Source organism: Galeopterus variegatus, unplaced genomic scaffold, assembly GCF_000696425.1.
Source record: "Galeopterus variegatus unplaced genomic scaffold, G_variegatus-3.0.2 Scaffold1630, whole genome shotgun sequence".
In the NCBI taxonomy this organism is placed as follows: domain Eukaryota; kingdom Metazoa; phylum Chordata; class Mammalia; order Dermoptera; family Cynocephalidae; genus Galeopterus; species Galeopterus variegatus.
In genome coordinates this window covers 222,727-249,863 of record NW_007727741.1, presented here as the reverse complement: position 1 = coordinate 249,863, position 27,137 = coordinate 222,727, and the positions used below count along the sequence as shown (strand labels likewise).

The 27,137-nt window shown below is 33.3% G+C and overlaps 1 protein-coding gene across 2 annotated transcripts in view; it reads left to right on the top strand.

Annotated features, from left to right (window-relative positions):
• SLC4A7 (solute carrier family 4, sodium bicarbonate cotransporter, member 7) overlaps positions 1–27,137 on the top strand; it is a 65,594-nt gene that overhangs the window by 17,775 nt on the left and 20,682 nt on the right. For both annotated transcript variants that reach the window (XM_008578104.1, XM_008578103.1), the window contains 10 exons: positions 31–177; positions 2,500–2,606; positions 5,036–5,210; positions 9,661–9,794; positions 11,033–11,278; positions 13,280–13,385; positions 15,532–15,693; positions 16,078–16,191; positions 17,690–17,851; positions 18,037–18,288. In XM_008578104.1, coding sequence (XP_008576326.1) covers positions 31–177; positions 2,500–2,606; positions 5,036–5,210; positions 9,661–9,794; positions 11,033–11,278; positions 13,280–13,385; positions 15,532–15,693; positions 16,078–16,191; positions 17,690–17,851; positions 18,037–18,288 — 1,605 coding nt within the window. The remainder of the gene's footprint in view (positions 1–30; positions 178–2,499; positions 2,607–5,035; positions 5,211–9,660; positions 9,795–11,032; positions 11,279–13,279; positions 13,386–15,531; positions 15,694–16,077; positions 16,192–17,689; positions 17,852–18,036; positions 18,289–27,137) is intronic.

Genomic DNA, 27,137 nt, shown 5'->3' with positions numbered 1-27,137 from the left:
ATCCTTTTACTCAATGTTTTTTTCCTTTAGATTTTTCATGATGTAGCCTATAAAGCAAAAGACAGAAATGACCTCTTATCTGGAATTGATGAATTTTTAGATCAAGTAACTGTCCTACCTCCAGGAGAGTGGGATCCTTCTATACGCATAGAGCCACCAAAAAGTGTACCTTCTCAGGTAAGAATACAGAGCTATTCTTCTGTGAGTTAATTTTTTAAAAAATTAAACATTTTTAAATTAGGCTATACATTTTTATGATTCAAGAGTGAAAACTATGTAAAGAGATACACTCAGAAAAGTTGTACCACACTCACCTTGTCCCCTTTACCTTCTTACCCCTATACCCACCTCCTAAGGTTGACCATTTGTTACTAGTTTTTTGTTTATCCTTCTAGTTTTTATTCAATACATGGAAATATAAACATGTTGTCTAATTGTATTGACAAAAATATTTATTACAGTGTTAAGTAGCAGTGGGCTTTAAATGGGCACTTCTTATCTTATTTCTGATGTCAGTTTCTCTAGCATTTCTCCCATTAAGTGATATACTGACATTGCGACCAAAATATACATTTTATCATGGTAAGAAAGTGCTGTAATTTCTGTTTTATTGAAATGTTCAATATAAATGGATGTTGAATTTTATCTAATGTCTTTTCATCATCTCTGAATGTGAATAAATATGATAAATGTGAATTTATCAAATGTGAATTTTATTTATCAACTGTTATGGTAAACCATATTAATAGATTTCTTAATATGAAACATTCTTGCATTCTTGGAGTCAACCTAACCTGGACTTTAAAGTGCTAGTGTTTTACGTCTACTATTTTATTCAAGTCATTTGCATCACTGTTTATCAGTAGATCTATAGATTTTTGTGCTATCTTCTTTACATTTTAATATCATAGTTATACTTGTTTCATAAAAACTATTGGTAAGTTTTTCTTTTTCAGTTTCCTTAAGCAGTTTAAATGGTGTGGGATAATTTGGTTTTAAGCATTTGAAAGAATTCCTTTGTAAAATTTTTTTAAGCTTGAATCTTTTGTAGACTTCAACAACTTGCTTGTTTTTCCTATGGAAATTAGTTTGTGTAAGCTTTCTATATTTTCTGGGGTCAGTTTTGATAAATTATGTTTTCCTAGACAATAACTTATTTCCCTCTTTCTCATGTCAGTTTTGGTAAAATTGTATTTTCCTGGTTTATTACTCATTTCATACAGATTTTTAATTTATTTGCATAGAGTTGTAGAAAATGTAGTGTGTGTGTTTGTGTGTGTGTGTGTGTATGTCTGTGTGTAAATTCTATCTGTGAAATTATCATCTGCCTCCTCATTATATCTTATGGTGTGTATCAGCTAATAGTCTATCGTATTTTTCAAACAGAACAGCTTTTAAAATTTATTATTTGAATTCACCTTTTCAAAAATGTGGTTTGTTTTCTACCTCAGTTTCTGTTTTTAGCTGTTTTATTTCTTTCACTTTACTTCAGGAAAGATTTTGGTTTTACGTTTTCTGAATTAGGTGTTTAACCCCTTCCCCCCTCACCCCCCCATCTTTCATTTTTCTTAATATGGTGCTTTTTGTTGAGTGATGCTTTAGCTGTATCCCATAGATTACAATATATAGTATTTTCCATTATTTCTGTTTTTTAGGAATTCTGTAAGTTTTGTATTTAAGTTTTCTTTTTCCCCTTTGATTTAAGATACAATTTAACTTTAATTTTGACATTTGCAAATGATAGTCTATTTTTATATATTAATCTTGCTACTCTATAAATATTGAAAAGATAAATCAAATAGTATAAGTCTGTAGTTCAGCCAGAGCCTTTGACACAGGGGACCTCTTGGGATGACACATCTCTCTTTTTCCCTCCCCCTCTCCCTTTTCGTCTCTTTCTTTTCTTTCCTTCCCTCTTTCTCCTTATGTGTATGTGTGTGTGCAAGTGTGCATGTGCACATGTACATGCATGTATGTGCACACACACAAACGCACACATTCTTTTAGTCCCCTGGATCTTTTGAGATCAACTAAAAGCTTGTTCCTTTGTCTTCAAGTATTCTAGTAAAAGAAAAATGGCATTTACTTTTTTCTTAATATGAAGTATATTTTTCAATAGTTAACATGAATAATATTTTAAGATCTTTGATGGGAGAGATGCTTTATTGGAGGATATTTATGTTCGTAGTTACTGCTGAATGGTAATTTGAAGTGGTATGTATGAATATTTATTTAGTTTATGTTAAGAGGCATTTTTTTCCTAGGAGCACTGATTAAATATATAGTCAATATGAGATATGATGCTTCTTCTAGTTGAAGATGCCATCTCATTTTTTTTAAATTAATTTATTTTATCTGTAGAGGTAAATTATTAGTGGCTAGTTAATTAATACCACTACATTTTAATTGCAGTATAGTACTCATTTAAGCACTTAAAAATGGAAGGCATCTCAGTTTTTTTAAAATAAAATTTTGGGAATGTGTTTTTGTGAAATTCAGGAAAAGAGGAAGATTCCTGTGTTTCACAATGGATCTGCCCCCACATTGGGTGAGACTCCTAAAGAGGCTGCTCATCATGCTGGGCCTGAGCTACAGAGGACCGGACGGTGAGTACAAATACTGAAATTCTGGGGGGGGGGGAACAGGAATTGACTTGATGCAAAAGGCATAAATATTGTTTTTCTTTCCAAATATTTGGAACTTAATCTTGTACAATCTTTTTTTTTTTAATTTTGTGCATTATTGTGTAGGTATAGGGGGGGGGGGGGGGACAGGAATTGACTTGATGCAAAAGGCATAAATATTGTTTTTCTTTCCAAATATTTGGAACTTAATCTTGTACAATCTTTTTTTTTTTAATTTTGTGCATTATTGTGTAGGTATATGAAATTAAGGAAAATTTGTGTGAATTTAAGAATAATTTTAATAGTATCTACCAAGCTTTCCTTTAAAATGAAAGTAATGGACCATATGTTCAGACTATTGCAGTTATATACCGTATAGGTTAATTTTCATTGCTTGTACAGAAAGTTCTTGAAGAAGGTAGAGTCCTTTTATAATTTTCTATATTAGTTAGAAAATTATGGGAACAAAGAGGAATTATAACTGATGATTTTTGTGTGTGTGTGCATAGATTTAAAGCTCTTAAATCTATTATATCATGAGATAATGTGAAATTAGATGCATAAGGTGTGATTAAACCATGGAAATGATCAGTAATGATCTCTGGAAACCTAGTTAGAAAAATTGTTTAAGAAGTTAGTTTTTGGCATAAAGAAGAGAAATATTGCCAGGTGCAAACATTGCCTTAAAATATTTTTATAGAAGTAGATATATGTTAGGGTATTTCCATACCATAGAACAGCATTGTCTATTGATACTGTATTGTTCGCTGGTGGTCACTGTGTAAGTAAATGATCTTGAATCTTAAATCATGATTTAAAAACTAGAATATCTTATATACACACACTCATTAGGGATTTTGATGACATCCCTAAAGCGTACTACGTACAAGAAAAATAAATAACTGGCATACTGAATACAGACTTTAGAGAAGCTTAAATTTGTAATAATTCATTGACTAATGAAATGTATTAGTCTCTGTGAATATAATAAAGGATAAGACTTTTTCCTTGCGTGAACAGTGCTGGTCTACTGTTAGCTCTTCTGCTTCCTCAAACTTCAAAAGATAACAGTTAGTTACTGAGAAGCGCCAAGTTAGGGCCCCCTTGACCTCACCTGAGAGGCCTCTATAAGTCATCTAAGTGTTCAATTATTGACTCGATGATAGATTCATTTTCTAAATTATCAGTGATACTGTTTTTATTGCAAGCTAATTTCCCTCTGCTGTCAGATTATTTATAGGATAACTTCTTCCATTTGTTAATATATGTTTAGGATTTATTTCAGTATTTAACTTAAAAAAAATTAAAATTGCAAAGCTTGAAACATCCAAAACATTTGAAAGCTTAAGATTAATTTTTAAACTTTTTGTTGTTGGTTGGCCACTATAGGGATCCAATACCCTTGACCTTGGTGTTCTAACACCATGCTCTAACCAATTTAGCTAACCAGCCAGCCCCTTAAGATTAATTTTTTTTGTCTATATACCTGCACTTGGAATTTAAATGATTATTTATTTTATGCGTCAAAAAATTTTTTTATTGATTCAGTCGTCAGTACTTACTGGATAACTACTATGTCCCGAGCAGTATTCAAGATACTGTAGATTATGGCAGTGAGCAAAGAAAGATCTCTGACCCTCACATAGCTTATATTTTACTGGAAGGTTTTCAAGTTATATGTATCCAAAAGTCTAATTTAAAAAAAAATTTTTTTTGAATGGTATAGTTTGATGTGCAAAGTACAGATTTTTAATCTACTCATTAAAAATTCCTAGTTTTATTAATATATATACTAGTTTGACTACATATGCAATAAATTAAATATACTGAAATAGTTTTTAGGGTTTTTTTGCTGGATAGAAATGTTTATATGATTGAAGTGCTAATTTTAAAAGTTATTAAAATTATCATTTATTTCACTATTCACGCATCTAAGCATAGCATACTACAGTCATATTAAAGGGTATTTGGATTGTAATGGTCTTGCTGGAATTTTTGAAGGTTACCATTCAGATTTATGATGTAGACAATAATTAATAGAATTGCTTATGCACATTTTCATGAATGGGTTGTTAGGTTTTGTTTACTTTTCTTGTATATTTCCTAGCATATTTGCATCCAAAATAACATTTACTCATATAAAATCATTTGCCTGCAATCTTTTTGTTGTATAGCCCCTAAAATACAGATGTTTGTTGCTTTTAACTTACTGAGATTCACCTTTCCTCTGTCATCAGTTGATTAGATTAAATGAGTGTATCTTCTATAATTCATACCATGATTTAAATTGGATTTTAATTTTTGTTGACAAAACACTAGACACCAGCAGTATTATGTAGCCCATAGTTTTAGTTTGAACTAGCTAGAATCCTCTAGTGTACAGTTTGACGAGTTTCATCTCACCTATTTAGGCTTTTTGGTGGTTTGATACTTGACATCAAAAGGAAAGCACCTTTTTTCTTGAGTGACTTCAAGGATGCATTAAGCCTGCAGTGCCTGGCCTCGATTCTTTTCCTATACTGTGCCTGTATGTCTCCTGTAATCACTTTTGGAGGGCTGCTTGGAGAAGCTACAGAAGGCAGAATAGTGAGTACAAAGATTGGTAGTGGCCAGGCTCTTAGCTCTTCAGAGGCAAGTGTCTGTATGCATTTGTCTCACTATTCATACTTTTATTTGAAGAGTCTACCCACAGCATGGTTAACCTGTCCCAAAGCAGACTTCCCCCCAAGGTAATTGCTATGGAAAACATGGGGAAGCCATTTGAACAGGAGAAGATGCACAGTTGAGGTAAAAAAAAAAAAAAAAAAAAATTTTATCCTGGCTTGCTGGATGAATGGTTTTATAATCTGAGTAAAAGGCTTACATTGTTTTTTGGGAGGTGGGTGGATTGGGGTTGGGGGAGACCAGTTGAATTGATTCTGGGTGGGTTATGGGTAAGGGAACTTATTGATGGGGCTACTTCACCCTGTAAGGGATCATAGGATTAGTTAGAGCCATATGGTTAACTTGTCAGCCCTGGCTCGTAGGCCCAGACTTGGCTGTTTGGAAGAATAGAACATAATTGTGGAAACGATGGATTTTTGAATTGGCGTTTACTTTAATTTTGCTGTTATTAAATTTGTGTGAAAGTAGCAAAAGCTTTTATTTGGAAAACAAATTGGAAGCTGTATCCATCCTTTGATGTGACTAAAATGAAAGTTTTTATGTTTTTCTGTTCTCGGTAATACTGTATTAGGAGCTGTGGTGCTTTGTAAATACTTCAAAGGCATTTTTTTGGCTTATGTGCATTTTAATGACATTTAAATGAGATAACTTGTAATCCTTAAGTTCTTAAAGTGTATTTTATTTAATTATATTTACTCTTGGGAGAAAATTCATTTTTTATAGGTAAAATGTTAAAAAAAATAGCCACAGCTAAGAAATAACAGTTATTTAATTAAAGTACTTCATGAGCCAAACGTGAGATAAACCTGACAACTGAAATTTTCTTTCAACTCTGAATTTATTTTCGATTATTTAGATTTTTTAATCTTAGTTTTTAATCATCGTCTCAAAGGTACATATTTCTAGTAAGTTGCTGTGTGTTTTGTCATAAGTTGTCCATGTAACTCTGCTGGTCCCCATGGAGATACGTTTCGTCTGTTACCATCTCAGAGATGCTGCTTCTTTGCTCATGGACTGTCACTCACTGCCTGCCCTTCTCATCCTGCTATTCAGTACCTTGTACATCTGATAGTGCCCTAGGCATTGGAAGGATATAGACAAGTGTAAGAACAGTATGTATCTCCTGTCCTCAAGGATCCTGACCTAAGTGAAAAGAATAAGATAGTATGTACGTAGTTACTATGTCATGGGGTGCTTTGGCACACATGTATGAGATAAAGGAAGAGCCATAGGAGTTGAAATAATAGAGACTGAGAAAGCAGGAGTATTATAGAGGAAAATGATATGGAAATGATGTGCTTGTTTCCAGATGCTTTATTAGAACTTCAAGTAGAAATGGAAATAATACGAGGTGCAGTTCCAAAGTTTATAGAATGCTAAGAAGGAAGTGTAAAGATTGGGAATTATTCAGATACCAGTGAGTGTTGAAACTGAGAATAGATGAGGTTAACAAGGGAGAAAATGTATAGGTACAGAAGGAGAGGAAAAAAGTGGGAGATTACTTAGATTTATGTAATGGAGGAGGGGTGAAATGGAGGGATGGAATGAAAGGAGAAAAATAACCCAGCAAATTAGATACAGGTGCACAATCAGAGCCCTAGAAGAGGAATTAGGAAGATGTAATTTTGCAAAAACTAAACTAGAGGTTTTGAAAAGGAGGAAAGATTAGCAAGGGGTGTTCGATGACTTATTAGAGTAGGGGAGCAGTACAGTAGAGAGGTAGATACAGGTGCACAATCAGAGCCCTAGAAGAGGAATTAGGAAGATGTAATTTTGCAAAAACTTAACTAGAGGTTTTGAAAAGGAGGAAAGATTAGCAAGGGGTGTTCGATGACTTATTAGAGTAGGGGAGCAGTACAGTAGAGAGGTGTACAGTCATGCATCGCTTAACCACAGGGATATGTTCTGAGAAATGCATCGGTAGGTCATCTTGTCATTGCATGAAAGTACATTATGAAAGGGAGCAGCAATGAATTTTCCTGTTATTTCTGCTGGCCACTAGCTGCATGAGCGTGAGTCCTTTAATTATGTTCCTGAGTCTCATCTATCTGTGCCTCACTTTCCTCATTTGTTAAATAGGGATTAGAATAATGCCTGCAAAGTTATGAAAATTAAATTATGGGTAGGGATTGTGCCTTGCACTCGGAGTGTTAGCTAACTTAGTAACTCTTATTTTGCTATGGGGATAGATGGGAATCGTTTAAAATGCAAGAATTCTAGAGTAGACAACAACTCTTTCACTTGGGGTTGGACCTAATATGTCAGATGGTTGGCTTTGTCTTAGAGGTCTGAGCTCCTTATGGGAGGGTCACCCTGTGGTTAATTAGGCACTCCTTAGCATATTTCGCAGTAGGTTTGTTTATACCAGCGTCACCACAAATGTGTGAGTAGTGTGTTGTGTTATGACATGAGAATAGCCGTGACATCTACAACATCACTGGGCAACAGGAATTTTCCAATGCTGTTATAATCTTATAGAACCACTGTTATATATGTGAAACATCATTATGTGGCACATGACTGTGTGAGGGGAAGGTAAGGGTAGGGCTTCTGATGGTTAAAAAAACTTCTGAGTGTGGGAGTGAGGTAGGGCAAACAGTTAATGCAGCTGTGGTTTTTTTTTCGAGGAAAGACAGGTTTTCGTTTGGGAATGCGTGTAGAAATAGTTCAAAAATTAGGGGAAAAATTCTGGTTATGGGAAATTTTTGCATCTAGTACGTGTAGCAATTAGAAGATGGTTGGGGTGGGGTGAAAGGAAGGTCTTCACGTGGCAATACCTGCTTTTTCAAATCAAGGTTGGGGGAGGGAACCTTATTTAATTTTGTGCCCTTGCTTCTCTTCTTAGTTTTTTTACCTTCTGTCTCTTGGTATCATTTGACATTTTTTTTCCCTTTGACTTAAGCTCTGCCTAAATTCATTCCTAGATATGCATATTCTAATTGAACTAAGAATTTTATTATGGTTTAACAGTGTCTTCCAGGCAAGGAAACAAATTTATCCTATACAGTTAACAAGTGTATTATTAATATGGATACTTATCATGTTGTCAAAAGACAAATTTGTATGTGGGTATTGATCCTGTTTTTATTCTAATAGTAGAATTATACTTTCACTGTTACCTTGTGGTTTTGAATTTGGAAGATGCTGTTGTAGCTGATGATGAGAATTGCTACTGCTTAATGAGTGCATTCTGATGTGCCAGTCACTGTGCTCACTAGGTGTTTTCACAAATGCTGCTCTTAATTAAGCTCTGCTAGCTATAATCACTCCCATTTAAGAAGAGAAAGCTTGGGCTCAGAAAGGTTAAGCTATGGCCATAGTCACCACCTCACAGTAGCCAGTCTTCCCCACCAGATCCGGTGCTGAAGCCCTGCTCTTTGCCTGCTGCTGTGCTGCCTCTCATTTCAGGAGCATTGTTTCTTAGAAGCCTCTCTTTCTTGCCTTCACTGATAACGGGCTTTTCCTTCCCAGTAGTGTGTTGCAGTTTGATGTTTGTGAATGGTAAACTGTTCTTTCCTCTCTGATCCCTCCTCTTTGTCTAGTGGCATAGTGTGTCATCACCCCTTAGCATCTCATAACAGATCCTGTTAGAATGCGATGGTGGTGGTGGTGGTACCAAATTACTGTCCTAGCTTTGATTTAAAACTTCCCTTAGTCTTTCATCTTCTCATTTTATCTTTTTGCCAAACTCTAATGACAAAATGCTTCCACATTTATGGTTGCTGTGAATTTTTTAAAGAAACTCTTTTCTTTTCTTTTATTTATGTTAAGTATTTCATTTTTTGTATCATTTGATTAAGCCTATCATTAGATTGATTTCTTTAAAATATCTAGAAAATAGCTCTTTAGAAATCAATTCGAGAAAGGTAGGATCACATGTTTATTTATCATCTACTTAAAAGATTTTGTTTTGTAGCACTTCTTTTTTTGTACTACCATATTGAGTATTTATTATGTTTTCTATTTTTTAAATGAACTATTTTAGACATTAAAAAAGTATTCAAAATAATACATACTCTTTTGTACTCACCACAGACTTGAGAAATAAAACATCTATAGATAAACTTGAAGCCCTTGTGTCTCTTCCATTTACTCTTTGCTCCTTGCATCCCACAGTACTGAGTTTTGAATTATGTTGGTGACAAAAAGTTCACTTTTAATATGCAGAAAGAAAAAAAATTTTTCCTGTGTGTTTAAATGTGTTTGTAATTTTTCATGTTTAAAATTTAAATTTAAGACTCAAGGTTGTTTGCTTTATATTTATAACTACTTGATTAGTATTTTATTTTTCAGATATCTTACATGTGTTATAATAGGTTAGAAATATGTTTATGATGTATAGCTGTTATTCATTTCCTTTTTCCTTAAACAGAGTGCAATAGAGTCTCTCTTTGGAGCATCACTAACTGGGATTGCCTATTCATTGTTTGCTGGGCAACCTCTAACAATATTGGGGAGCACAGGCCCAGTTCTAGTGTTTGAAAAAATTTTATTTAAATTCTGCAGGTAAGTACTAGTTCTCTACTTTGTCACTTGTGTTTGCATATATGTATGATTATATATTATATTGTTTATTAACTTAGTTAAAAGTGCATTATGTATTTAATAACTGATAAAGAGGATCTGATTAATATATGTGTTTTCAATATTTTTGGGCTGCTGTGTGGTCAGCCCTACCCTATCCTCTACCACCTTCCCTACCCCAGTAACTTGGAAATGAAAAAAATAAGGTTGCCCTTGAGTATAAATTATAATCAGTGGATTTCAATACTGATAAGAAAATCACTTGAGGGCAATAAGGATCCTTCGTGCTTGCAAATTTAAACCAGTAAGAAGATGTTAATCTGAATTCTTCGTTAGATGACATTTTGGTCTTATACAGGAAATTTAGAAAGAGGTGGCTCTTGAAGGCCCAAGCCGACTTTACCAGTCAGTTCTGTTCAACAGAGAGAGGATTGAGGCAATCAGAGTGAAGTATCAGTTTCCACTGGCACGATTGTTCACAGTATGAGAATGAATACAGAGTACTGTAGCTAGAAGACTTTGCCTTTGACATGGCCAGGACTGTTTCTTTTGTGACATAAGTGCAGTTGAATGTTTTAGCCTGAAACAGCTCGGTGCTATTAAATATAATGTGATTAATCTAAATCTCTTTCTGATTCTGTCCTCACTAAACAAGCTGATTCTGATTCTAATCTGTCATTGTACAAGAGAATGCAATGACGTGAAATATAGACTCTGGTAGTAATTTCTTATTTGAAATTTAAAACAGAAATCACTTTCTGTAGTGACAGTGGTGAGAAAGGAGGTGGTGGTGGTGATGGTAGTGATGTTGGAACTGTGGGTGTTACTATCATATTGTCACGTAGAGCTTCTGGGTCTTCAGAAGGAGTCAGGTGCAGTTGTTCTTACCTGCAGACCGCATATCTCCCATTTACTCCCTATAACATCTCCTTAAGTGAGGTCTGATGATTTTGAACTATTTATTGCTTAGTAGATTCTCACTGTAAATCTTTTATATGAGTATAATAACCAACAAATCAGTTAATAAGAAGCTAGTCTTCTGTTGAAGCAGAAAAAACGCATAGAGCTTTCTCCAGACATTATTTTGTCATTGCATGATTCAGTCTCTTTTTCAGGAATTATATGTTTTTGTGCTGTTCTTATTGCTTGTTATCAAGATTTTTGGTTACAAATACTATTCCACATATGTTAATCACGTTAACATTTTTCTTTCTAAACAGAGATTATCACCTTTCCTATCTATCTTTAAGAACCAGCATTGGTCTGTGGACTTCTTTCTTGTGCATTGTTTTGGTTGCAACTGATGCAAGCAGCCTTGTATGTTATATTACTCGATTTACAGAGGAGGCTTTTGCAGCTCTCATTTGTATCATATTCATCTACGAAGCTTTGGAGAAGCTCTTTCATTTAGGAGAAATATATGCATTTAATATGCACAACAACTTAGATGAACTGACCAGCTACTCGTAAGTGTTTCTCTTTCCCCCTAATATTAAAATGTATTTTTGTAGAGATGTCAGTTCCTATGAAAATGGGTTTTTTGTAAAGTGATACTCACTGTATCTAGCTGTAACCACCCAACTAGTTGACATATTTGCTTTAGATGAGATTTTGGGTAAGCACTCAATAGACGTAAATACAAGGGATCAAATCGTTTTTGTTCACTGAAGTAACTTATTCAAGTGTGTGTTTTTAGTCTTTTGCTTGAAATGGATTGGCCAATTTAAATTTGACTGGCAACTAACCCACCATATATTTGAATCAGGCAATTATAATGGCTATCATATTCTTTAATCAAATCCTAGATACATAGTAGGATATCGGATATATTTTTTGTATTTATATATTCCTCACATTTTGTATCTTAATTTTTTTTTGAAGTTTGTTAGTTTTTACTGAAAGTTTTTTTTTAGTGGATTTTCAGTACACTTTCATAGGCTGTTTAGTGGAGTGTTTTCTTTGCGATAAGCATGTATGAAAATATTTTTAAACTAGAATGAATAGAATTTGAAAAGTAATGTGTAAACAGTTACAGAAGGTTGGCAAATATATTTAGGAAAAGTAAAATAGGCTGTTAAAATTAGATGCATCTAAGTGGATGCCCCCAGGAGCTGTCTTGGTGTAAAGGTGGTACTGCTTTTGATTGACTACATGGAGAAATGTGATTACCAAAGACAAAAAGGATATAGTTTTTTTCCTTCTACCCATCTAAGCCCCAAATCCCTGTACTCTTCTCCTTCCCTCCATATGTCTTCTCCTGCTGCCTTCTCTTGCTTTCCTTGTACAACCTCAACTTTGATGGGCAGAATAGGGAGGGATACAAAATCTCCTGTAAGACACTAAGCTGTTTGAAAATCTTAGTGACACTGATGTTAAATTTATTATATGCTATCTTCTTTGCTCTTAAACACGGTAATTTTTTTTAATATATATGTTTTTTGTCTTCTCTATTTTCCTGCCCTTTGCTTCTTTGATTTTTATGAATATTACTTTCATAGTTAGTGCCAGCCAGGTAGAGCAATGATTCCTTCTGGTTAACTGAGTAATTACATGTGAACAGCTTTCAGCTAACAGTCTGTGAGCGTCTGCAGATACTGTGTTAGCAGCATTGCCTAATTCATCGTGGTGTTATTTAATTGTTCACTCATACCATAGCCCTTTTTGTGTATGAGGAAACTGAGGGTCTGGGAGGTTAAAACCTGTATAGGTCAAACAGCTTGTGAATGATAGAGCCTTGGATGGACTCCAAATCCTGTCTTCTTGCCTTTACTCACAGTTCATAATCTAATTGAGAATATTCATGTTTGTTTCTTTTCATTTTTAAATTCACATTTAGAGGTTTCTTTGCTTATGCATATTTGTAGCTTTTTTAGGAAGTTGAAATAGTTCTGATATGAACTGAATTCTCTGATCTTATTATGACTCTCCTAATTCCAAATTCTGCCTTGATGAAAAACTATGTTTTATTTATTTCTTTAAGAATGATTCTTAAGATCAATAAAGGGTGAGTGTGAGTAGGTAGGGCTTGTCAGAATACAAGGAATCAATAGTAGTGTAACTTTTATTGGGAATTTATACATGTTGTAGGGAGTGGGTGGTGGCAGCAGTTAGTAACTGCTATGGAGGTTGAGTAGGTAAAATTTAGTGGAGAGTAGTCTTGCTAAACAGGGTGGTATCTTCTCAAATTTTTAAAGAAATTAGTACCGCTCCTAAGAGATATACCTTAAGAGTTTCATTAAGTAAATATTTTGTTGATATTTGTATTAGTTATATTTATTTATACTTGTATAACCCAAACCTTATTACATTCTGTTGTTTCTGATGTATGTTCACTTTCTAGTCTCCGTGCTTTTCAACATGGGACAAAAGTTAAGAAATTAAAAGCCACCATATTGTGTAATTGCTTTAGTAAAATGTAAACATGAAATGCAGGATGCTTAAAAATTTATTCTACTCTAATTTCTCAGATGTTTATGTATTGAACCTCCTAACCCTAACAATGAAACTCTAGAGCTATGGGAGAAGCAGAATATAACAGCACATGATATTTCCTGGGGAAATCTCACTGTTTCTGTAAGTATATTACAAAATAAAGGATTTTGTTAATATATATTATTCTGGCTCTTAGCTTTTTCTGATAATGCCTATTTTCTTTTTGATTGATAGATATATAATACATTTTCAGAATATTGCATTGTTTTAACTAAATAGTAGTTGCCAGTTTTTTATGTATTATGCACTAGAAAGTATAGGCTGAAAAGAAAGGAGCTGCTGGTAAGGGAGATAAAGGTGGACTATATTTGACTTCCAAGATACAATTATTAAAAAGATGTGAATATACTTCTTGTTTCTAATTCCACTCAGATTGATAAATTGCAAGGAAGTGTTTAGTAGGACTGTTGTTACATATACTGCATATTAAAGTTACAGCAGTCTGTATCTACTTGTCCTGTCTTTTTATCAGTTCATCTGCTCCATGGACAGCTATGTAGAAGATCATGAGTGCTGTGCTCATGTCCTGAATATCTAAGTGAACCTTGTCTAACTCAGAGACTAGTCTGACTGACTCAAGCACTAAGGGAAGAGAAAGGAAAAAGGACAAAAATGTTTAATGAGCACCTACTGTGTTCCAAATACTATTAAAGATGCTTGTATTCTGTGTGGAAATGTCCTAGCCTTATAATATCTATTTTGGACACTTCCAAAGTTGGGAGTTAGGAATAAAAATGTAAAGTAATGCTAGCAGTCAGAATTAAAACCAAGACCCCCTGAGATTTATTTTGCTTTTCATACCATATATCCTACTGTAGGTTATTCCTTTCTCAGTAAAGGTGACGATTAGCCCCTAACTATATAATTTGAAGAATATCATCTGAAATTTTACTCCATTGATGATTTAAGGCTGTGCTGTCCTATGCAGTAGTCATTAGCCACATGTATCTTATTGAAATTAGTTAAAATTATATACAGTTAATTAAATGTTCAGTTTCTCCGTTGACAAGGCACATTTCAAGTGCTCAAACACTTCCTGTGACTACTGCCTTCTGTATTGGACAGTGTAGGTATATAACATTTTCATTACAGAAAGTTCTGTTGGACAGTGCTGATTTAAAGTAGTAAAAATCAGTAATCAACTTGGATTCATGTTTTAATATTTTATATTGAAAATGTCATTTGTTATGGAAGTGTTATAATTAATAGAAGTGTTCAAATAAAAGTGATTTGTTAAAAAGAATTCATTTCGTGATGGCCAGGATGTCTTGATATTATAGATATAGGTCTTTTCAGTGTGGTTTCTTGATATCCAAAAGGGTGATGTCAGGTTTTGGGTGTTTTCCTTTTTGTTTTTATTTGGATTGGATTAGGTTTACTAATCTCAGCACATGGAAATGGAAAATAATGGAACATTTAATTTTTTTTTTCTTTTTGTAGACCTGAATTGTTTTGTTAAATGAGCCTCATTAGAATACAAGTAAGAAAAATGAGGATTTTAGTGGCATGTTCTTTTGTAAATCTCTGTTGCCTTCAGTTATTTCCCCCACCCTCCTGCCCCCAAAAGGAAAATTAAGTTAATAGATTTCTGTAATTGAATTACATAATGCAATATTATTGGTGATATTATATTATTGATTTTGTTAATGGAAATATTATCTTAGTGATCACTTTACTGCTCATGGTCTCATGCTTTTAATCCTAAGGTCTTGAATAAGTCAGAAAAGCTAAGCAGAATTTTTAGGACTGGTTTGAATTTAGTACTGGAACCATCTGTCATTCAGCATCATAAAAGGGCATAGTAGTGATTTTCTGTCTACTGCCTTTTTTTTAAACCACCTGAAATATAGGAAAGACAGTAAAATTGTGTACCAGCAAGAATGCAGAGAAAACATTTCACAGTTAATACTCACTATAAGCCTTTCATTAAAGGGAATATTGAATCGAAAGAAAGGAGTATATGAAGTAACTTGGCAAAATACTATATTTCAGTGATTTAAGATGCACATATTTTTGAAATCATAACGTCTCTGAACTCAGGATGTATTTTGCAATTGATGTTGTGATATAGTTAACCTTGAAATGTCTTTTCTAAGTGAAACATAAAATTATGGTATATTTTATGATGTAATCAGTAGCATCTCAGTGTTACTGAAGTTCATTAATGATTTATTGGATATTTAAGAATCCCCTTCATCTCTTTTTATTTTCTTCTCCCTTTCTCCAGGAATGTAAAGCCTTTCATGGTGTATTTGTAGGATCAGCTTGTAGTCTTCATGGACCTTATATTCCAGATGTGCTCTTTTGGTGTGTCATCTTATTTTTCACAACATTTTTTCTGTCTTCATTCCTTAAGCAATTTAAGACCAAGCGTTATTTTCCTACCAAGGTAATGGGATATAATTTTGGAATTCTGTTAATATTCATATTTTTAGTTTTTATTTCCTTGGTTTATTTCAAAACTGTAGTATATTTTTGCAGTTAATACTTTATGCTAAATAGTTATAAAGAAATTATTCATAGAGAAAAATGGATATTACATGCCTGAGCTCACAGTAGGAGGATAATTGTACCGTGAGAGGTTGTAGGTTAGCAGTGAAATGTATTTATCTTTTAGGAAAGAATTAGATATAAATGTATTTCACAGATAACATTCTAATTAAAACCTCATCCATACTTTCTAGTGACATATTTTATCTGTGAAAGTTATGAATTATTTAGAAAGGACTCATAATATTTCTGTGCTTATATTAACATAATTCCTTTAACATAGGTGCGATCGACAATCAGTGATTTTGCTGTATTTTTCACAATAGTAATAATGGTTGTAATTGACTACCTTGTGGGAGTTCCATCTCCTAAACTTCATGTTCCTGAAAAATTTGAGGTAAGTATTAAAACAAGTGGGTATTTGTTACTTAGGAATATGAAACAACTTTAAAGTAAGACACTGCCTCCTAAGTAGTTCTTTAAAAAATATGTGTAGTCTTTTTGAAGAGTTGATGCTTTGAAAGGAAAAACTATGTATGTATTTCTCACATATGAAAAATGACAATGTGAAAAGATACAAGTGAACTTACTTAGGAAAATATTGAAGCTAGTTCAGAGAGTGAATGAAAATATCCATGTTGGGGAGTTGGGAGCCATTTAAAAAATATGAGTCTGCTTTCCTATCTGGACTTCTTCGTATGCTTTCTGGGGAGAAACAAACACCTTTCATTTCTTTATAATGAAGTAACCTAACCTAAATTTATAAGAGTTAAATTTCTAGAAGGATGGTGTATCTGACAATAATTGGAAAGCTCTAGGTAATAGTTTCCAGAAGAATCAGGAGAAAATGGAATGTGTTCTACCAGAAGATGATGTTTAATTCAAGCATCCAATTGATTTCTCTCTGCCTTTTTCTCTGAAAATTTATATATATTTATTTTTCCATCTGGTCTCTGTTTTCTTCCATCCCCCTTTGCTTATGGTTGTATGGTAAAAGGGTATGCACATTTTGAGTTGGGTCATTGGTTATATTTAAATTTAGCAAATTATATGACTTCTTTTAGAAGCGGATGGTTTAAAGGAGATCAGAAATAAGGAATATACTGAAGATCATTTTATTTTAGTCTGTTTAACCTTTCACTGAGATCAAGAAATAATACTATGTTTAAAATGACACTCTGGTTTGCTTATTCCTGCATAACAAATTTCCTCAAAATGTATTGCCTTTGAACAACAATGCTATATCTGTTTATAATTCTGTGGAAGTTGGGACTGGATTTAGCTGGGTAGTAGTCTTGTCAGTTGGTCTTGTTTAGCATCTTTCATGTGGCTACAGTCATCTAGTGCCTTGATGGGGGCAACGTGGCTTCATTCACATGCCTGAGGCCTCAGCTCAGATGGTTGAAACAGCTGGGGTTGTGTGTGTGTGTGTGTGTGTCCGTCCCTGTGTCCCTTGTACGCACCTTCACCACATTGTCTTATCCTTAAGAAAGCTTATCCAGGCTTACTCACTTAACAGCATCATAGTCTCAGGGTTCCAAGAGGGTTAGAGAAGAAGCTGCAAGGTTTCTTGAGGTCAAGCCTTATAAATCACACGGTGTCACTTTGGCCTTATTCTAAGGGTTAAAGTAAGTCATAAGGTCATCCCAGTTTCAAGGGGATGGGAAATAGATACCGCCTCTCGTTGGAAAGGGTGGCTTAAGTCACATGGCTTGTAAGGATGGGAAGAATTCCTGTGGCTATCTTTACAAATAACTCACCATACATGCCAAGATTTAATTCAGTTCTTTGCTAGCTCTTGGCATTTTTTTGGAATAGACCTAGTCTATGCTGTAGAAATTTAGTGCAATGCAGGAAATAAACTTTTTTCTTTATTATCTCTAATATTTTAACAGCCTACTGATCCAAATAGGGGTTGGATCATAAGCCCATTGGGAGATAATCCTTGGTGGACCTTATTAATTGCTGCTATTCCAGCTCTGCTTTGTACCATTCTCATCTTCATGGATCAACAAATTACAGCTGTAATTATAAACAGAAAGGAACACAAATTGAAGGTAGTTTTGAAATTTTGCATTAAGCCTTGTGATTTCTTCAAGGATTTGAGGTGTTTTCATAATGATTAGAACATTGAAAGATGTAAAATGAAAATTATGTTTTCCCCTCTTTATAATTGGTATAGAATTTTAAACTGAAAGAACAATTTAGACTTACCAATATTCATGTTCATTTTGCTTTTCAGAAAGGAGCTGGCTATCATCTTGATTTGCTCATGGTTGGTGTAATGTTGGGAGTTTGCTCTGTCATGGGACTTCCATGGTTTGTGGCTGCAACAGTGTTGTCAATAAGTCATGTCAACAGCTTAAAAGTTGAATCTGAATGTTCTGCTCCAGGGGAACAACCCAAGTTTTTGGGAATTCGTGAACAGCGGGTTACAGGGCTAATGATTTTTATTCTAATGGGCCTCTCTGTGTTCATGACTTCAGTACTAAAGGTAAAATCTGTTTATTGCAGTGTTTTAAAACCCTATTTATTATAACAGTTATACTTAGTTGTATTAGAATGAAACATTAAAATATACTTAAAATACCTACAGTTATTTTAGTTTCCCACAGTTTACTTGGGAAATAATATTTGATGAGGTTTTTAGTATAGTAAGCATTTCAGTGGTGATTTTATTCATTTTAAAAATAATAGAAAAGAGGATATTAAAGACTGTATAGTTTTAGAAGGAGTTAATCAATGGCTTAGTTATGATCTAAAAGTAGAATATACCTATAGGATTTTGTAGACATATTAAAGGAAGTAATACTGAAAGATGGGTGAATTAGTTATTTGACCAAAATATAAAAATATTACTGCTATTAATGAACTTAATGCATTTTTCCTACTATAAATAAAACAAAAGTAGTAAACATTCATTAGAAAAACAAATAAAAACAGCTAATATTATCAATGAAACATATAAAGGTTTCTTTGCTTATGCATATTTGTAGCTTTTTTAGGAAGTTGAAATAGTTCTGATATGAACTGAATTCTCTGATCTTATTATGACTCTCCTAATTCCAAATTCTGCCTTGATGAAAAACTATGTTTTATTTATTTCTTTAAGAATGATTCTTAAGATCAATAAAGGGTGAGTGTGAGTAGGTAGGGCTTGTCAGAATACAAGGAATCAATAGTAGTGTAACTTTTATTGGGAATTTATACATGTTGTAGGGAGTGGGTGGTGGCAGCAGTTAGTAACTGCTATGGAGGTTGAGTAGGTAAAATTTAGTGGAGAGTAGTCTTGCTAAACAGGGTGGTATCTTCTCAAATTTTTAAAGAAATTAGTACCGCTCCTAAGAGATATACCTTAAGAGTTTCATTAAGTAAATATTTTGTTGATATTTGTATTAGTTATATTTATTTATACTTGTATAACCCAAACCTTATTACATTCTGTTGTTTCTGATGTATGTTCACTTTCTAGTCTCCGTGCTTTTCAACATGGGACAAAAGTTAAGAAATTAAAAGCCACCATATTGTGTAATTGCTTTAGTAAAATGTAAACATGAAATGCAGGATGCTTAAAAATTTATTCTACTCTAATTTCTCAGATGTTTATGTATTGAACCTCCTAACCCTAACAATGAAACTCTAGAGCTATGGGAGAAGCAGAATATAACAGCACATGATATTTCCTGGGGAAATCTCACTGTTTCTGTAAGTATATTACAAAATAAAGGATTTTGTTAATATATATTATTCTGGCTCTTAGCTTTTTCTGATAATGCCTATTTTCTTTTTGATTGATAGATATATAATACATTTTCAGAATATTGCATTGTTTTAACTAAATAGTAGTTGCCAGTTTTTTATGTATTATGCACTAGAAAGTATAGGCTGAAAAGAAAGGAGCTGCTGGTAAGGGAGATAAAGGTGGACTATATTTGACTTCCAAGATACAATTATTAAAAAGATGTGAATATACTTCTTGTTTCTAATTCCACTCAGATTGATAAATTGCAAGGAAGTGTTTAGTAGGACTGTTGTTACATATACTGCATATTAAAGTTACAGCAGTCTGTATCTACTTGTCCTGTCTTTTTATCAGTTCATCTGCTCCATGGACAGCTATGTAGAAGATCATGAGTGCTGTGCTCATGTCCTGAATATCTAAGTGAACCTTGTCTAACTCAGAGACTAGTCTGACTGACTCAAGCACTAAGGGAAGAGAAAGGAAAAAGGACAAAAATGTTTAATGAGCACCTACTGTGTTCCAAATACTATTAAAGATGCTTGTATTCTGTGTGGAAATGTCCTAGCCTTATAATATCTATTTTGGACACTTCCAAAGTTGGGAGTTAGGAATAAAAATGTAAAGTAATGCTAGCAGTCAGAATTAAAACCAAGACCCCCTGAGATTTATTTTGCTTTTCATACCATATATCCTACTGTAGGTTATTCCTTTCTCAGTAAAGGTGACGATTAGCCCCTAACTATATAATTTGAAGAATATCATCTGAAATTTTACTCCATTGATGATTTAAGGCTGTGCTGTCCTATGCAGTAGTCATTAGCCACATGTGTCTTATTGAAATTAGTTAAAATTATATACAGTTAATTAAATGTTCAGTTTCTCCGTTGACAAGGCACATTTCAAGTGCTCAAACACTTCCTGTGACTACTGCCTTCTGTATTGGACAGTGTAGGTATATAACATTTTCATTACAGAAAGTTCTGTTGGACAGTGCTGATTTAAAGTAGTAAAAATCAGTAATCAACTTGGATTCATGTTTTAATATTTTATATTGAAAATGTCATTTGTTATGGAAGTGTTATAATTAATAGAAGTGTTCAAATAAAAGTGATTTGTTAAAAAGAATTCATTTCGTGATGGCCAGGATGTCTTGATATTATAGATATAGGTCTTTTCAGTGTGGTTTCTTGATATCCAAAAGGGTGATGTCAGGTTTTGGGTGTTTTCCTTTTTGTTTTTATTTGGATTGGATTAGGTTTACTAATCTCAGCACATGGAAATGGAAAATAATGGAACATTTAATTTTTTTTTTCTTTTTGTAGACCTGAATTGTTTTGTTAAATGAGCCTCATTAGAATACAAGTAAGAAAAATGAGGATTTTAGTGGCATGTTCTTTTGTAAATCTCTGTTGCCCTTCAGTTATTTCCCCCACCCTCCTGCCCCCAAAAGGAAAATTAAGTTAATAGATTTCTGTAATTGAATTACATAATGCAATATTATTGGTGATATTATATTATTGATTTTGTTAATGGAAATATTATCTTAGTGATCACTTTACTGCTCATGGTCTCATGCTTTTAATCCTAAGGTCTTGAATAAGTCAGAAAAGCTAAGCAGAATTTTTAGGACTGGTTTGAATTTAGTACTGGAACCATCTGTCATTCAGCATCATAAAAGGGCATAGTAGTGATTTTCTGTCTACTGCCTTTTTTTTAAACCACCTGAAATATAGGAAAGACAGTAAAATTGTGTACCAGCAAGAATGCAGAGAAAACCCATCTGTCATTCAGCATCATAAAAGGGCATAGTAGTGATTTTCTGTCTACTGCCTTTTTTTAAAACCACCTGAAATATAGGAAAGACAGTAAAATTGTGTACCAGCAAGAATGCAGAGAAAACATTTCACAGTTAATACTCACTATAAGCCTTTCATTAAAGGGAATATTGAATCGAAAGAAAGGAGTATATGAAGTAACTTGGCAAAATACTATATTTCAGTGATTTAAGATGCACATATTTTTGAAATCATAACGTCTCTGAACTCAGGATGTATTTTGCAATTGATGTTGTGATATAGTTAACCTTGAAATGTCTTTTCTAAGTGAAACATAAAATTATGGTATATTTTATGATGTAATCAGTAGCATCTCAGTGTTACTGAAGTTCATTAATGATTTATTGGATATTTAAGAATCCCCTTCATCTCTTTTTATTTTCTTCTCCCTTTCTCCAGGAATGTAAAGCCTTTCATGGTGTATTTGTAGGATCAGCTTGTAGTCTTCATGGACCTTATATTCCAGATGTGCTCTTTTGGTGTGTCATCTTATTTTTCACAACATTTTTTCTGTCTTCATTCCTTAAGCAATTTAAGACCAAGCGTTATTTTCCTACCAAGGTAATGGGATATAATTTTGGAATTCTGTTAATATTCATATTTTTAGTTTTTATTTCCTTGGTTTATTTCAAAACTGTAGTATATTTTTGCAGTTAATACTTTATGCTAAATAGTTATAAAGAAATTATTCATAGAGAAAAATGGATATTACATGCCTGAGCTCACAGTAGGAGGATAATTGTACCGTGAGAGGTTGTAGGTTAGCAGTGAAATGTATTTATCTTTTAGGAAAGAATTAGATATAAATGTATTTCACAGATAACATTCTAATTAAAACCTCATCCATACTTTCTAGTGACATATTTTATCTGTGAAAGTTATGAATTATTTAGAAAGGACTCATAATATTTCTGTGCTTATATTAACATAATTCCTTTAACATAGGTGCGATCGACAATCAGTGATTTTGCTGTATTTTTCACAATAGTAATAATGGTTGTAATTGACTACCTTGTGGGAGTTCCATCTCCTAAACTTCATGTTCCTGAAAAATTTGAGGTAAGTATTACAACAAGTGGGTATTTGTTACTTAGGAATATGAAACAACTTTAAAGTAAGACACTGCCTCCTAAGTAGTTCTTTAAAAAATATGTGTAGTCTTTTTGAAGAGTTGATGCTTTGAAAGGAAAAACTATGTATGTATTTCTCACATATGAAAAATGACAATGTGAAAAGATACAAGTGAACTTACTTAGGAAAATATTGAAGCTAGTTCAGAGAGTGAATGAAAATATCCATGTTGGGGAGTTGGGAGCCATTTAAAAAATATGAGTCTGCTTTCCTATCTGGACTTCTTCGTATGCTTTCTGGGGAGAAACAAACACCTTTCATTTCTTTATAATGAAGTAACCTAACCTAAATTTATAAGAGTTAAATTTCTAGAAGGATGGTGTATCTGACAATAATTGGAAAGCTCTAGGTAATAGTTTCCAGAAGAATCAGGAGAAAATGGAATGTGTTCTACAAGAAGATGATGTTTAATTCAAGCATCCAATTGATTTCTCTCTGCCTTTTTCTCTGAAAATTTATATATATTTATTTTTCCATCTGGTCTCTGTTTTCTTCCATCCCCCTTTGCTTATGGTTGTATGGTAAAAGGGTATGCACATTTTGAGTTGGGTCATTGGTTATATTTAAATTTAGCAAATTATATGACTTCTTTTAGAAGCGGATGGTTTAAAGGAGATCAGAAATAAGGAATATACTGAAGATCATTTTATTTTAGTCTGTTTAACCTTTCACTGAGATCAAGAAATAATACTATGTTTAAAATGACACTCTGGTTTGCTTATTCCTGCATAACAAATTTCCTCAAAATGTATTGCCTTTGAACAACAATGCTATATCTGTTTATAATTCTGTGGAAGTTGGGACTGGATTTAGCTGGGTAGTAGTCTTGTCAGTTGGTCTTGTTTAGCATCTTTCATGTGGCTACAGTCATCTAGTGCCTTGATGGGGGCAACGTGGCTTCATTCACATGCCTGAGGCCTCAGCTCAGATGGTTGAAACAGCTGGGGTTGTGTGTGTGTGTGTGTGTGTCCGTCCCTGTGTCCCTTGTACGCACCTTCACCACATTGTCTTATCCTTAAGAAAGCTTATCCAGGCTTACTCACTTAACAGCATCATAGTCTCAGGGTTCCAAGAGGGTTAGAGAAGAAGCTGCAAGGTTTCTTGAGGTCAAGCCTTATAAATCACACGGTGTCACTTTGGCCTTATTCTAAGGGTTAAAGTAAGTCATAAGGTCATCCCAGTTTCAAGGGGATGGGAAATAGATACCGCCTCTCGTTGGAAAGGGTGGCTTAAGTCACATGGCTTGTAAGGATGGGAAGAATTCCTGTGGCTATCTTTACAAATAACTCACCATACATGCCAAGATTTAATTCAGTTCTTTGCTAGCTCTTGGCATTTTTTTGGAATAGACCTAGTCTATGCTGTAGAAATTTAGTGCAATGCAGGAAATAAACTTTTTTCTTTATTATCTCTAATATTTTAACAGCCTACTGATCCAAATAGGGGTTGGATCATAAGCCCATTGGGAGATAATCCTTGGTGGACCTTATTAATTGCTGCTATTCCAGCTCTGCTTTGTACCATTCTCATCTTCATGGATCAACAAATTACAGCTGTAATTATAAACAGAAAGGAACACAAATTGAAGGTAGTTTTGAAATTTTGCATTAAGCCTTGTGATTTCTTCAAGGATTTGAGGTGTTTTCATAATGATTAGAACATTGAAAGATGTAAAATGAAAATTATGTTTTCCCCTCTTTATAATTGGTATAGAATTTTAAACTGAAAGAACAATTTAGACTTACCAATATTCATGTTCATTTTGCTTTTCAGAAAGGAGCTGGCTATCATCTTGATTTGCTCATGGTTGGTGTAATGTTGGGAGTTTGCTCTGTCATGGGACTTCCATGGTTTGTGGCTGCAACAGTGTTGTCAATAAGTCATGTCAACAGCTTAAAAGTTGAATCTGAATGTTCTGCTCCAGGGGAACAACCCAAGTTTTTGGGAATTCGTGAACAGCGGGTTACAGGGCTAATGATTTTTATTCTAATGGGCCTCTCTGTGTTCATGACTTCAGTACTAAAGGTAAAATCTGTTTATTGCAGTGTTTTAAAACCCTATTTATTATAACAGTTATACTTAGTTGTATTAGAATGAAACATTAAAATATACTTAAAATACCTACAGTTATTTTAGTTTCCCACAGTTTACTTGGGAAATAATATTTGATGAGGTTTTTAGTATAGTAAGCATTTCAGTGGTGATTTTATTCATTTTTAAAATAATAGAAAAGAGGATATTAAAGACTGTATAGTTTTAGAAGGAGTTAATCAATGGCTTAGTTATGATCTAAAAGTAGAATATACCTATAGGATTTTGTAGACATATTAAAGGAAGTAATACTGAAAGATGGGTGAATTAGTTATTTGACCAAAATATAAAAATATTACTGCTATTAATGAACTTAATGCATTTTTCCTACTATAAATAAAACAAAAGTAGTAAACATTCATTAGAAAAACAAATAAAAACAGCTAATATTATCAATGAAACATATAAGAAATTATACGCTGTTAAATACCTTTTAGTCACATCTGGTTTTTACTATACATATCCTACTCAGTCTAGTGGATTAAAAGGAAAAATAACTTGTAACTATAGCAAGTGTAACTAAGTATTTGATCTGAAATTTTCTAGTCATTTTGAAAGAGCTCAACTCTATTTTTCTCCTTAGTCTTTTAGTTATTTTTGTCGTAATGAAAATTATTAAGTAAAGAGTCATATGCCATTTATAAATTAGGATACAAATTTGTGGTGGGTATGTCTGTGGATGTATGTATTAACTAAAAAAATTGTAGTTAAATACTGGAATTACTTGGCCTCATTTCATGGACTTTCCAACAGGCAATTAATTCACGAGATATTTGCTGAGTACTTGCTGCTATTAGGCACTGGGGAAATAATAATAGATAGGATACATTATTGTCTACTTATAAGAACTTGACAATCTGGTTGGTGAAGCAGATAAGTCAATGTGCACTTACAGCATAGTGATAAGTGTATTTTAGAAGTGCCTGAGGACAAGAGGAGAAATATTTAGTGCAGTCTTATGGGGATACAGTTGCCCATTGATGAAGGTTGTCCTTGAAAATTTTTAAGTAGTTTTAAAGTTTTTTACGTAATAACTGTATATAAGGAGAAAAATTCAAATGGAATATGAAGAAAACTATAAAATGAAAAGTTATTCTCCTTGTTTTCTCTTACTTTCCAAAAGCAACTCTTCAGAGGTAAACTCTTTTTAATGAACTTCACTGATTTTTAAGTAAGTTATTCTGGTAGTTACCATGACTGTAGCTTAAAATATTTTTATAATTTTATTTTTCAACTTACTATGCGTAAACTCTTTTTAATGAACTTCACTGATTTTTAAGTAAGTTATTCTGGTAGTTACCATGACGGTAGCTTAAAATATTTTTATAATTTTATTTTTCAACTTACTATGCTTAGGCTGAAACTCTTTACCTCGAAAGAGATTCTGAAAGTCATGGTCTAAGGACTTCTGGTAGTCCCTGATACCCTGTCAGGGTGTCTGCCAGATCCTTCTCTTTCCAAACACATATCCCTGTGAGGCAGGATTTTTCTGTATGCTGCATCCAGAACAGCATGTTTCAGCAGATTGAGTGCAGATGCAAATACGAGAATTTAATGATCTTCTGTTAAGCCACTCACTAAAGAGATTTACAAAAATGTAAAACAATGCTCTTCTTTTCACTTAACCTTATTTTGCTTTGGAAATTAGTTTTTCATAAAAATATGTTTATGTTAAACTTATCATGGGTTTATTGCTATTTTAAAAATAATTTTAAAATAGCTATTTAAAGTTTATTTTAATTTCTAATATGGTGAATATCAGTGTAACCTACATAAACAGGCATTCACTAGTGGTGAGAGGAGTCCTCAGTACTTTTTTAAGAGTATTATACGGGTCCTGAGACCAAAAGGTTTGAGAACCTCTGACTTCAGGTTGTGTCTTTGGTGTTGAGTTTATTTAGCATGCTTACGTGCCCTCCATCCCCACTCTCTTCCCTCACCTGCCTTTTGTTCTCTTATACTTTTACTTTTATTATTATAGTAAAGGTTACTAACATTTACATTCTGTACTGTAATTGTAATTAAGCCTTCTATGCTTTTTCTGTAAGTTAAGTTAAAAAATGTAAACCATCTGGGAACCATATAAACAGTATTATGGTGCTATATTTATTTGCTGAGGATTAAGCAGTGTGTTCTACCTGTAGGGGAGGCAGAAATACACTTTTACTTTGCTAAACTCCTACTGCTTGAAGAATAACATCCCAGGCCTCAAGACCCAATAAATCTATTTTCTTTCTTTACTTTTAAAAAAATGTAAGCGCAGTTTCCCTTTTTCCTTCTATTTCTTTTTTGTACTGCTGAACGGATTTCTTTTCATACACGGTACCATGAGTGATAAATTTTTTTTTTTAGAGTTCTAACATTTTTCAAAATGTCTTTACTTACCTTAACTTTTGATCCATAGTTGGATATACATCTTCAAATTTGAAATGATTTTCCTTTAAGATTTAAAGTTATTGTTTCATTGTTTTCTAGAGACTAGTTTCCTTATGAGAAGTTTGATATCTATTTGGTTTTTGTACCTTTCAAGATCTTTTTTTTTTT